The 11157-nt window shown below is 42.6% G+C and overlaps 1 protein-coding gene across 1 annotated transcript; it reads right to left on the bottom strand.

Moving 5' to 3' along the window:
* Positions 1-743: 743 nt before the first annotated feature.
* irx1a (iroquois homeobox 1a) lies at positions 744-4913 on the bottom strand. The gene is made up of 4 exons (XM_037455080.2): positions 4341-4913; positions 2034-3138; positions 1694-1769; positions 744-880 (listed from the first exon to the last, which is right to left on the bottom strand). Exons 1-4 carry the CDS (start codon positions 4581-4583, stop codon positions 805-807), a joined length of 1500 nt encoding a protein of 499 aa, XP_037310977.2. The 5' UTR covers positions 4584-4913; the 3' UTR covers positions 744-804.
* Between the last annotated feature and the right edge of the window lie 6244 nt (positions 4914-11157).

Here is an 11157-nt window from a genome sequence, read left to right as displayed (position 1 = left end):
ACTGGGCGTTCCCATATTATTACTTAATGACCTTCCCAGCTGCTCCTGTCCATTTTCTGTCACCAGCTACCATCTGGACACTTATTAGCACCTCAATGCATCCACGCTGCTTTCCTACCAAACTTGAATAAAATTAAGCCCGGTTGCAGACTGCCAATATCTTTTTTTTTTTCAATTCCATTCACACCCTTTTTTTTAAATGGAATTGGTAGAAAGCCAGTGTTTTCCTTTTTATATTATGAATACAAATACTGAGAATTATAATATAATAATTATAATAATAATAATAATCGAAATGTTTAATGAAATCACGTAGCAAAGAGATATACTCGTGTTTTGTCTATAATTTCATTTAGTTTATTAGGCAAAATATACGATCTGGACAAATTCCTTCATCGCTTCCTATTTACAAATTTAGATCACTTGGTATTTACATTAAAGAAAGGACACCAAAAAACACAAGATGGAGACGAAAATAATAATAATAATAATAATTATAATTATAAAGTAAAAAGCCTTACAAATGCCCCAGCCTGCCACGGCGGACTGGAGCGAGAGTAACATTATAGGCGCGATTATAGGCTACACAACAATAGAGGAAGTAATCCATCCATCCACAGGATATTACCAAATTACGCCATTTGTTCTGTACCGACTGAATGCTACGCTGCATTATTAGTATTTCTCCGTGTCCTTTTTAGGGAGTGTAAAGTCTTTTACAGTCTTTTTTTTTCCAATTCATCTTTTCTTTTTTTTTTCTTCTTTTTTTTTCTCCCCCCAAAGCCACGAAAAAAAATGTCTTGATCAAGCCGAGGAGAGAGCGGTGAGGACTCGTTGCGTGGCGTCTTGTGGACTCCTGGCGCTGGAGGGCAGAGAGGATCTGGATAAGAATAATACAGAAAGGTAGATAAATACCCCCGCCGTGTTTGGACAGCGGGTTTCAATATGCATCTCAATTGTCTGGCTGAACAGCTTTGATTTGGAACAGACGGCCGCCCCCCCCACCTACTTTCTCTGATAATAATAATATTAACAATGAGGATAATGATACTAATGACGACGATAAGAATAAGAAGAATAATAACGACATCGAAAAATAAATTTAAGATTTTTTTTTTTAAATAAGTAAAAATCATTTCAATTGTATATGCAAATAATATTGACTTATTAATTCTATATGGCTGTTGCACGCAGAGAGGGCATTTTGTAAGAGGCCTACTTGAGACTGGGGTAAAGTTTTTTTTTCCCCCCCATAAGAGCGATCCCCAGGGCTGCGGGGTTCCCATGGGTCTTTAGGGAAAGCACACAGCCCCAGACACAGCCCGTTTTACTCGGTGACTTGATAAGTAGCCACACTCTCCCCAGAGGGGAGGAATTAAAGGGGGTGTCGGATGGGAGTCGGGACCCCCTGTCACCCGCAAAGCAAACTGTGTTTTATTTATCTTTGTATATTCTCGATTCGTAATTTTACCATCGTTGTTTTGTATTAAAATAAATTAACAAGACGGAGTGAAAGTGAAGTCTATTTGGGAATAGACCGCCGCAGCTATAATAAAAAAAACAAAAAACAAAATCCTGGGCCTTCACTTACGTTCCTGTTTGATTTTAGTTTAACAACATTATAATGAACACACAATACCCACGGTACTGTGAACGGTAGTCAAACAGGTACACAAGTAAAAACGTGTCTCACCGGTCATGGATGGGTCGAAAAGAAGACTTCAGAATCTGCGAGGGAGGTGAATCGGACCTGACACCGTTTTCGTGTTCTAAAAAGGAAATGAGCAAAAACAAGTATCAGCACAGGAATGCTGGATAATTCTACAATTATATTTTTGTTACCGTGTATCAACATGTTTGACTAAACGTGAGTAAACGATGTGTTGATTTAATTGGGAAAGCATGCGTTTGCACAGTGTTTAATGAAGTTATCAGCAAAAAGTAAAGGATGCGCCGTTAATGTAATACTCTACTTTTTTTTTTAAATAAAAACAAAACAAATCCACGTGCACGCGCACAGGGTCTTTTCCTACCTATGTGCTTGGGACTGTGGGCTTCTGGTCGGGCCTTGCTGTCATTGCTGAGTGCTGCCGCGGCTGCTAATGGCGACACCACCACTGATGTCGGCTGCTGCTGCTGCTGCTGCTGGGCCTGCAGGTGCTGATGGTGGTGGTGCTGGTTTACTCCCAGAAACGACCTCACGTTCAAGAGGGAGTTCTGACCCAGGAAAGCCCCGTTTGTCCAGTTGTGGAACTTTCCAATCTGGCAAGTGTACAGTCCGTGACTGGGGAGGAAGGCCGGGTGGGTCTGGATCTGATGGTGGGGCGCTGGGGAGTGCGTGGTGGCCCCCGGGCCACAGGGGGACGTGGGTTTCTGGGAAGAACTATCTGGGCTGGTCGCGGTCTCTGCTAAAGACCATATTTTAGGCTTATTGTTTGACGGGAGGGGAAAGCTCCCGGGTCTATCCGGGGACAGTATTCTGGTGGTGGGGGTGGTGGTGTTGTTGTTGCCGTGTTCCGAGTTCTCCTTACTCCCTGGGTGAACTAGAATGGTGCTCTTAGACTTGTCGAAGGCCTCATGGGCCTGCAGGGCGAAGGCCCGTCTTTTCTCCAAGGTGTCCAGCTCTCCAACCGCACCGACACTGCCCCGGTGGTCCCTGCCCCCCTCCGTTGATCTGTCGTCATCGTCCTCGTTGCTCTGATCCCCGTCGTTGTCGTCGATTTTATCGATATCTATGCTCTCCAAATCGATCTCCTCCTCGTCTTCGTTTTTTTCCCCCTCGTCTCCACTGCCGAACAAGTTGCCGTCCTCGCCGTCCTCTTTGCTCCTGCTTCCCCAGGTCACCTTGTTCTCCTTCTTGAGCCTCCGCCTGGCGTTGGCGAACCACGTGGAGACCTGCGTCAGCGTCATTTTCGTGATAATGGCGAGCATGATCTTCTCCCCCTTGGTCGGGTACGGGTTCTTCCGGTGCTCATTGAGCCAGGCTTTCAGGGTGCTGGTGCTCTCCCGGGTGGCGTTCTTGGGCCTGGCCGGGTCCCCGTACTGGAACTGGCCGTAAGGGTAGAAGGCCGGAGACGTGTGCGCTGCAAAGCTGGCGGGATGCACGCCAGGACTGTCCTTCAGCTCGTACTGCGACCCCTTGGAAAATGAAGGACAACGGTGCAACTTTAAGAACGCAGTTTGCAAGTTCGATACCCTCAATGTATTACGCCCTTTTAAAAAATATTCTATAATATAATTTAAAAGTTCCATCTGACTGTGAGCATTCCGCCAATACGTTTCTCAACTTGCTGGGCCTGCCACACCTGCTTTTTGCACAAAGGCTCACTCCAAAGCAAAGACCCTTTGATAGAGAACATGTTGCGTGTCTGCGTCCGTGGATAAAAAAAGGGAATAAAAAGTCAACGAGGCGAGAGAAAAGAAAAAAGACTGCCAGCCTTCCGGTTTACCTGCCAACCCCCCCCCCCCCAAAAAAAAAAACACTGCTCAAGAATGTCAAAGCACTTTTAAGGCCCATGAAGTTCTCCCAGCGAGCCACGTTTACTCTGGTGGAGTTCTACTGGCTTGGGGGCCACGACACTCAACCGTATCGATCACTTCACACCGTTTGTCGCTTAATGGCTTTTGTTTTGAAGCTTCAGCTCAGAAGGTGCCGACGTGGACCCACCGCCGGTTAGTTATTGTGACCAGTTGAAGGCCACTTCTACGTGCTACAGATGTGTGACAATTCCTCATCCAGACACATTAAAAATCCATGTGGCAGTCAAGCATGACAGGACACACTGTCAAGAGAAGTAAGCCTCCATGGTTAAATAGTGGCGCGTATTGACAGCACACAAGTTGAAAGGTGGACTTTATTTCGAACGATTTGATAACAATTCATCTGACAGCGGTGAGAAACGAGTAGAAACTCTCTCTACTTTTTTAAAAACTTTTGCTTAAGCGCAGATCTTCTTCCTCCGTTAAATGCAATTAACATACGTTTGTTTTAAAAATACTAGATAATGAGGAATGGTGTAAATAACACCATTTGGTTACACTTATTGCATAAATGTGCAATATTTATCCTTTTGAATCAGTTTGTGTTTATTTTTTGTTTTGTAGCCACAGCTCAAACGTTGCACTTTTATAACTCGCAGAAATAAGCCACTGAACTGGGAAACGTTGGGTAAATATTGGAACACATATAAAACAATTTGACATTCTAAATTTCATTTGTAAGTCTGAATTCGTGGTGTTGACATGAGCCAGAGAACGATGCACGATTTAAAGCTCAGACAATCAACGAAAAAAAAAAACCCCCACCACAACAAACAAAAAACATCGACCGTGATTCTTACCATTTGTGAGAAAAGAGCCAAGTCCGCGCTGGTGTAAGGTAAGAACGCGCTGTAGTTGTGCGCGTACGGGTTGGCGTACATGCCCAACACCGAGGTGACCGCCGCCGCGGTGGCGGACGGGCTCCCCCCGATTTCAGTGCTCCCTCCCCGGGACGACGGCGTAAGGACTCCCGGTCTCTCGCTCCCGTACACCGCCTGGGAGGCACTCAAGTACTGCGGGTAGCCTAGCTGCGGGAAAGACATCTCCACCTCCGGACTGGCGCACGGTTGTGCCGTCCGACCAAAAACTGCGCGTAGAAAAGTGTGCGAGAGAAAAAAAAAGAAGAAAAAGAAGAAGAAGAACCCGGAGAAGCGAAGGGAACGTGTTTTAGCCAAAGTCACAGCTAGTGTGCAGTCAGAAGCGCCCGCTCTTAAATCTCGGCTTCCTCTCTTTTCTCGCGCAAAGTCCGCTGGATGTGATCTGATCAACAAATGCGCTCCGACTGACGCGCCTGGCCCCGAGGTCTCCAGGCTGATCTCTCAGATACAATTTGAAGTTGATGCTTTGATTGGCATCCCCTACTTGAGCCTGCAAGCTCCTCCTCGTTTGGAGCAATGTGGATAATGTGAATATGGAGTGAGCACATTGGCTGGGGCCTCTCTCTCTCTCCCTCCTTCTCACCCCCCCTCTCTCTATCTCAGTCCCTCGCTCTCTTTTTTTCTATCTCTGTGACTCCGAGGCTCTCTCTCTCTCTCTCTCTCTCTCTCTCCCCGTGTTTGGACTTATTGTATGTTAAATGTTCAGGCATTAGAGTCCATTCACCGAAGGCTTTGATTGTTGTATGACAACCTGTCTACACGATTTTTACAGCTGTCCGACACAGGGGGAAGTAAAACCGTCAGAAGAAAAAAAAAACTTACTTTGACTAGATTTCAATTGTAATTAACGAGGAAAAAAAGCCTCTCCGCAGAGGAATTACTATCTGCTATCGCGGGCTGCTCGTGCGCGTTTTTAACGCGCGGTGCCCTCCTCAGTCTTGGATTCTTTTTATTATTATTTTTTAACGTTCATTATCTGTTTTCAAAGCAGACAAATAGTCGAATAGACTCAATACTTTAATTGTGTGTGTTAGTTTACGGCATACTAAAATCCTTTAGTAAAATTACCACTTAAAAAAATTATCCAATATATCAGTATTATATGTCAGCTTGCGATATGGTTTTGACGTTTGAAAAGCTAATTTTCTTCAGCTTTTCTTGCAAAAAGAAAAGCAGTAGAAGACATTCATGTGATTTATTAATTATGTATGTTTTAGTGACTTCTGTTTTGGTTTCCTTTGATTTCTTCATAAAGGTTTAATAAGCCAAATTATCTTTCTTTCATCTGTGCGCGCGTGTGTGTGTGTGCGTGCGTGTGTGTGTGTGTGTGTGTGTGTGTGTGTGTGTGTGTGTGTGTGCGTGTGTCCGCGAATGGACTTAAACCAGATTGTTGTTGTCCTTTGTAATAACACAACCACTTCACGTTTCCCCTTTATTTTGAGTGAAAGGGAATGGGGAATCGCAAAGGGACAACTCAAACAGCAGGCTGCACGTGGGTCTCTGGCCCCCCACAGGATGTTTTACACCGAGTCCCTAATTTAATTTAACGGCTTACAATAATTTTCAACCCATGAACCCCCACAAAGTCAGAAAAGAGAAACTTGCTCACTGTGACTTTTATATTCCTAAAAAGCACACATTGTGTATTGCATTTAATGTTATTAAATAGGCGATCGAAAAATGGAATTGCACACAGTGGAATTGAAGAAAAAGATAAAGTGTGATGCAGTAGCTTTTGGTCACCGCCTCTTGAACCGCTTTATCCATTTTTCAGCTCAGAAAAAAAAAGAGCCAACATCTCGGACTCTAACCTCTCCTTCCCTCTGCTCTCCACTCCTGACACGGCCATGTGGCTCACGAGGGGGGGCGGCCGCTCATGTTTTAACCGTTCTATTTGGTTTTGATTCTTTATATCACCCACCTCCCGAGTCAACGGGGGGTGTGGGGGGGGGGGGGGGGGTAATTCTGAAGATCTGGATTTGATGCCTTTAACGACTGAAGCCCAAGAAGTCAGTAGATTGTGATCTGCACCAGATGGCTCCGAGTGGATGTTGCGGAGCGCCGAGGATCCGTTAAAAATATCTGAGGGGCACTGATGGTAATCTGGGTAACACATCAGAAAGGAGGGGGGGGGGGGGGGGGGGGGGGGGAATGGCAATTGTGATAACCCGCGGGAAATGTGTGCAGGGGGCTAAACGCGATGGTTGTGGTGGAGGGGGGGGGGGGGGGGGGGGTGACACTGAAAATCTCTCTAAACAAAGACATGGTTGAAAAAGGAAAAAAAAGGAGACGAAATGAACTTGATGATCATATTGGTAATTAATAAGGAGACTGATCATTTAATTATCTGATCGTTCCAGCAGACAGAATTGACGTGTTAGTTTTTTTTTTTTTTTTCTCCTCTGGAAAAAACAAAATAGATATTTGACTCTTGGTAAACAATGACACGTGCTTGGGGCAATAAACCATCACCGTTAACTGATTTATTGGGTCTTGTTAAACTCCCATTACCACCACAAGCTCCGCAGTTTAGGCAGGGAGGGGGGGGGGGGGGGGGGGGGGAGATGAAAAACTTTGTTCCGGATCCTCCTGCCTTTTCACTTGGAGTGTTTTTTTTTCTCCTCGAGCTTTGAGTCGCTCAATGACGCGCGCAAGCGTTCGTCCAACCACGTGCACACGCACACGTAGACACCAGCACAACTCAACACTTTAAAAAAATACTCACTGCCTCTAAAAGAAGGAATAGTCAGATTGCTCATTTAAGTGAGTTTTATCATGTTAATCTCTAGGAGGCTTTTCATAAGCTGCTATGCATTAACGGCTACATTCTAATAAGTCAATCAGGGGGGGGGGGGGGGGGGGGGGAATACCTTCATTTAGCAACCCACGTGTTTTAAATCCCCCTTTACTCGACCTGTTGTATGATTAAAACCTCGCCCAATAAAATGTATTATTATTATTATTATTTTGTAGGTTACTGATGTGTGTGATGTAAAAATATAAAATGGCACGTGGGCTCTGGCTCCCCCCCCCCAAAAAAAAACCTAAGAGAGAGAAATCAGAGGAGAAGCCCCTTTGTAGTCTGAACACTAAGAAACTGAAAAGGATGAAAGACACATTTCTCATGTCTGTGCATTTCATACAATACGTTCTTCAGGTTATCAATGAATGGAAATACAATCACCTCAGATATCTCATTCAGAGGAAAGATATAATAGCCCAATAAATACAGACGAGGAAAGTTAAAAACTTGTATGGGGAAAAAAAGCTTCTTAAATATGAACAAATAATGTTAATCTCCTGATTTGTAGCACAAGCTGTAACTTTTGGGTTATGTGTTTTTTTCTAAAATATTTAACCCCAAAAACTTAAATTTAAATGTTCCATTATTTTATTTTATAATTGTTGTTTTATAATTCAGCTGTATTCGGTTAAATTGGAATGTGTATATCCTTGATCCCAGGTCTGTGGAAACCCAAGCACATAGACCTGAATAATCCAATAGAAGTCAAAGAGAGTGGACCTGTTTTACAATAACAGCAGCTATGTTGACAGTTTGCTACCACGGCCGAGGTCAAGGGTGTCTCTGTGAACTAATAACTGTGGTGAAAGATACTCCTTTCCTGCCTCTGGGAGTGCCAAAGTTGAGGAGAGGTTAAGAATGCAGAATGTCCCATTTGTGCTTTTCTTGCAGATTATCAAATTAAGTGTTGAAACCAAAACTGCTTTTCCCCCCTGAAGAGAGGAGATTAGACGGATATCAGTTGTATCAATGGACCATCACAATCGTTGGACCTCTTCCTTTAAACACGGCATACAAATATATATATACACGGAGGCATGGGGTCAGACGTATAGTCCCTGAACTGCGTCAGAGCGACTCAACTATTTGGCGGTTAGAGTCACAGGACCACTGGTGTTAGTGTGAGACATTTGATACTCAGACAACTGCACCACACCTATAGGTAAGGAAACTAGGAATTTCCTGGATAATAAAAGAGGTCTATTCTGGGTGTTAGAAGGTCAAGACGTTTTGCACTTGACAGCTAAACACTTGGAGGGGGGGTGTTTCCCCGTTTTGAAGTGACAAAGAGCCTCTGAGCTCAGATTGTTGGCAAAATGAACAGCGCTTTGCAGCAGTTGGATGTGCTGCACGGTTTATCCAATGCTTTTAGTCCTGCAACAGGTACAAGGACATGCAACAATCTGCTTGGGCCCATAGAGGGTGTTTGACTCTTCGTCCCAAAACACAGAACGGAAATTTAGCAATTTATCTCAATTTATCTATGTATTTAAAAGAAAGGAACATCACGTTGACTTTGTTTGCCAAAAATCTAATTGATGTGCTTCGGAGATGTGCATTGCATAATGTTAAAAGCAAGTGATTGACGTTAGGAATGCCTTCTACTAAAGTTCCGTGACTTTCTAAACAATTGCCTTATTTGTTGTTTTTAACATTTTAAATTGTTTTTTTTTTGCCTCTCTTCCAAATCAGAAACCATATCTTCCAGAATCCTCATGAATGTACATTTTATGTGTTTTGGCAATGCCATTTTTTCACCATAAGAAACATGCTTTAACATCTGAGATAAAGGTTTTAATCTCAATTTCAACGTGTCTAGATCTGGCATAAAAAGCTTGTGAATTTCTTAGATACTGTTTTCAGTCAGACGTCTATAAGTGAACATGTCCTGTCCTGTGCTTCAGTGTTGTCTCTTTAATTATCAAACCAAGACCTCAGTCTGACATTAGCCAAGTGCCTCACGTGCCAAAAGATAAACGTACAGCAGAGATGAACCATGCTTTAGTGTTTGTGAGAAGGTGGTGAAAAAAACCACGATTTGCAGATAAATGCAACATTTAATCACTTGGATACATTCATTATCATGTCCTCATTATGTTGATAAAACACAGGTATTATAGTTTTTCTCAAATGGATTTTCAGTTGTAAATTAGAAGTGGACAAACGGAGAGTTGAAAATGGTCCAAGTTGGTTCATTTCCTCCCCCTCAGTACACGGTTCTGCCCCGCGTTTCAATAATAGTGGTTCACTGCAGCAGTACAAACGCCACCGTAGTACTATGCAAAATGCATTCATGGATACAAGAGGAAACACTGATACTGACATCGTGATATCATATAATCATGATTAAGAAGCTAATCCAAATAACCAAAACGTGCCGCACAGTTTTAACACAGTATCTCATTATTGTTGAGTTAAGTTGAGTTAAACTCATTTTTGGCTTCTTACTGCATAGCACACAAAAGAAAACAGCCAAGAATCTGCCTTTCTTTGGTCCCCGGGGGCATTCTCACGGGTGCCTAATGAACGGGTGGACCCCGATTTTGATGTGGTTAGAGGCCACGGGGAGAGAAATGTGAGAAGGGGTGTTAATTGTTTTGGCTCTTTGCTGGGGAAACATATCAACATTAGATCTAATGGAGGTTAAAGACTCCCATTGCCACAGGGGCTGCAGCTAATGAATAGCTATGGCCAAGGAGAGGGAGATAGAGTGGTGAAAGAGAGGATGCCACTTTTACTGGCCTTTAAAAGGTTTTAACTGCATTCAGCTGTGTTTCATTGCAACGTTGACCTAAGAGGATTAACATAAAGGACTCATGAAAGTTTGATTTGAAATGTATTTATATTGTGAGCACAGCAACTAGCGTGGGTGACCTCGAGGACAACTTCAAGGGAAGAAAGGTTTTATCAATCTTATTTAAAGCAGCATTTAAACTTCTATTTGCCTTCATTACATACAGACTTTAAAACCCATTTACAAATACTGCACATTTCACCTAAGACCGCAGACGATATTTAACCATTTGAGCCATTCACAAACTAATTCCATTACTTGGTGTACTTAGCGTCACCGTGAATAATCAACTTATTCAGAGTGTGCCAGGAGTCAGCTCGACACAGACTCCAGGTCTGTATTCTGCACGCACATCTCCACCATTCAGATGTATGCAAAGCACAGTTAACATGTGAGATGTACAAAAGACCAAAGACAAAGAAAACCGCGTTATCAAATTCTTCTTTTTGTCCCATGGATAATTCTATGGTGAATCTGAATGAAGGAGATTCTTACATCGGTTCAGAAATATTCATAAGAATTAGTCCCTCGTTGCAGATTTTTTAATTTTTTTTATGCAAAGAATCTTTTCAGGTGTTACATTTATTTATCAACAGCAAAAATTGAATGTTAAGGAAATGTCTTCTTGGGGAAGAATACTTGTTTACACTGAAGTATTCTTTTGAAATAGAAATCTTTGATATTTGTGTAAAGGATAAATTCAAAGATAAAATGATCAACAGAAAGCGTGAAAAATGGATTTTTAATGAGGCCGTTTCATTCATGTGCTATAATGTTGTGTTGCATCTTGCATCATGTGTCTTTGTACTTCCTATTGAGAGTTGTTGAAACCAGCTGTTTCTACTGGACTTGCTTGGCCTCTCGCTGATTGATCGCCAATCAGACTGACTCGGTCGCAGTTGCTTTGGGGTTAATCTTCCTGGATTGTTTAATTGAGTAGAAACGCTTAAGAAAAAAAACCCAACCAAAAATGTTTTAAATTGTATATATATATATATATATATATATATATATATATATATATATATATATATATTTAAAAAAAATGGACAACTAACTTTCATCTGGTCCATTTTGGTCACAGAATATGGTTCTTGACAATTGTGGAACCAGAAACCTTTTGAAATGATTGATGCCATCAT

Source organism: Pungitius pungitius, chromosome 11 (genome assembly GCF_949316345.1).
Source record: "Pungitius pungitius chromosome 11, fPunPun2.1, whole genome shotgun sequence".
In the NCBI taxonomy this organism is placed as follows: domain Eukaryota; kingdom Metazoa; phylum Chordata; class Actinopteri; order Perciformes; family Gasterosteidae; genus Pungitius; species Pungitius pungitius.
This window is presented reverse-complemented; position numbering and strand designations above follow the sequence as displayed.

What these genes read in the sequence shown, in the direction of transcription:
- irx1a (XM_037455080.2), bottom strand. Translation starts at nt 4,583, where the DNA reads ATGTCTTTCCCGCAGCTAGGCTACCCGCAGTACTTGAGTGCCTCCCAG. An exon ending in CCACAGTCCCAAGCACATAG is followed by an intron (nt 1,770 to 2,033) that starts GTAGGAAAAGAC and finishes TTTCCTTTTTAG; the next exon opens with AACACGAAAACGGTGTCAGG. An exon ending in TTTCGACCCATCCATGACCG is followed by an intron (nt 881 to 1,693) that starts GTGAGACACGTT and finishes ATTCTTATCCAG; the next exon opens with ATCCTCTCTGCCCTCCAGCG.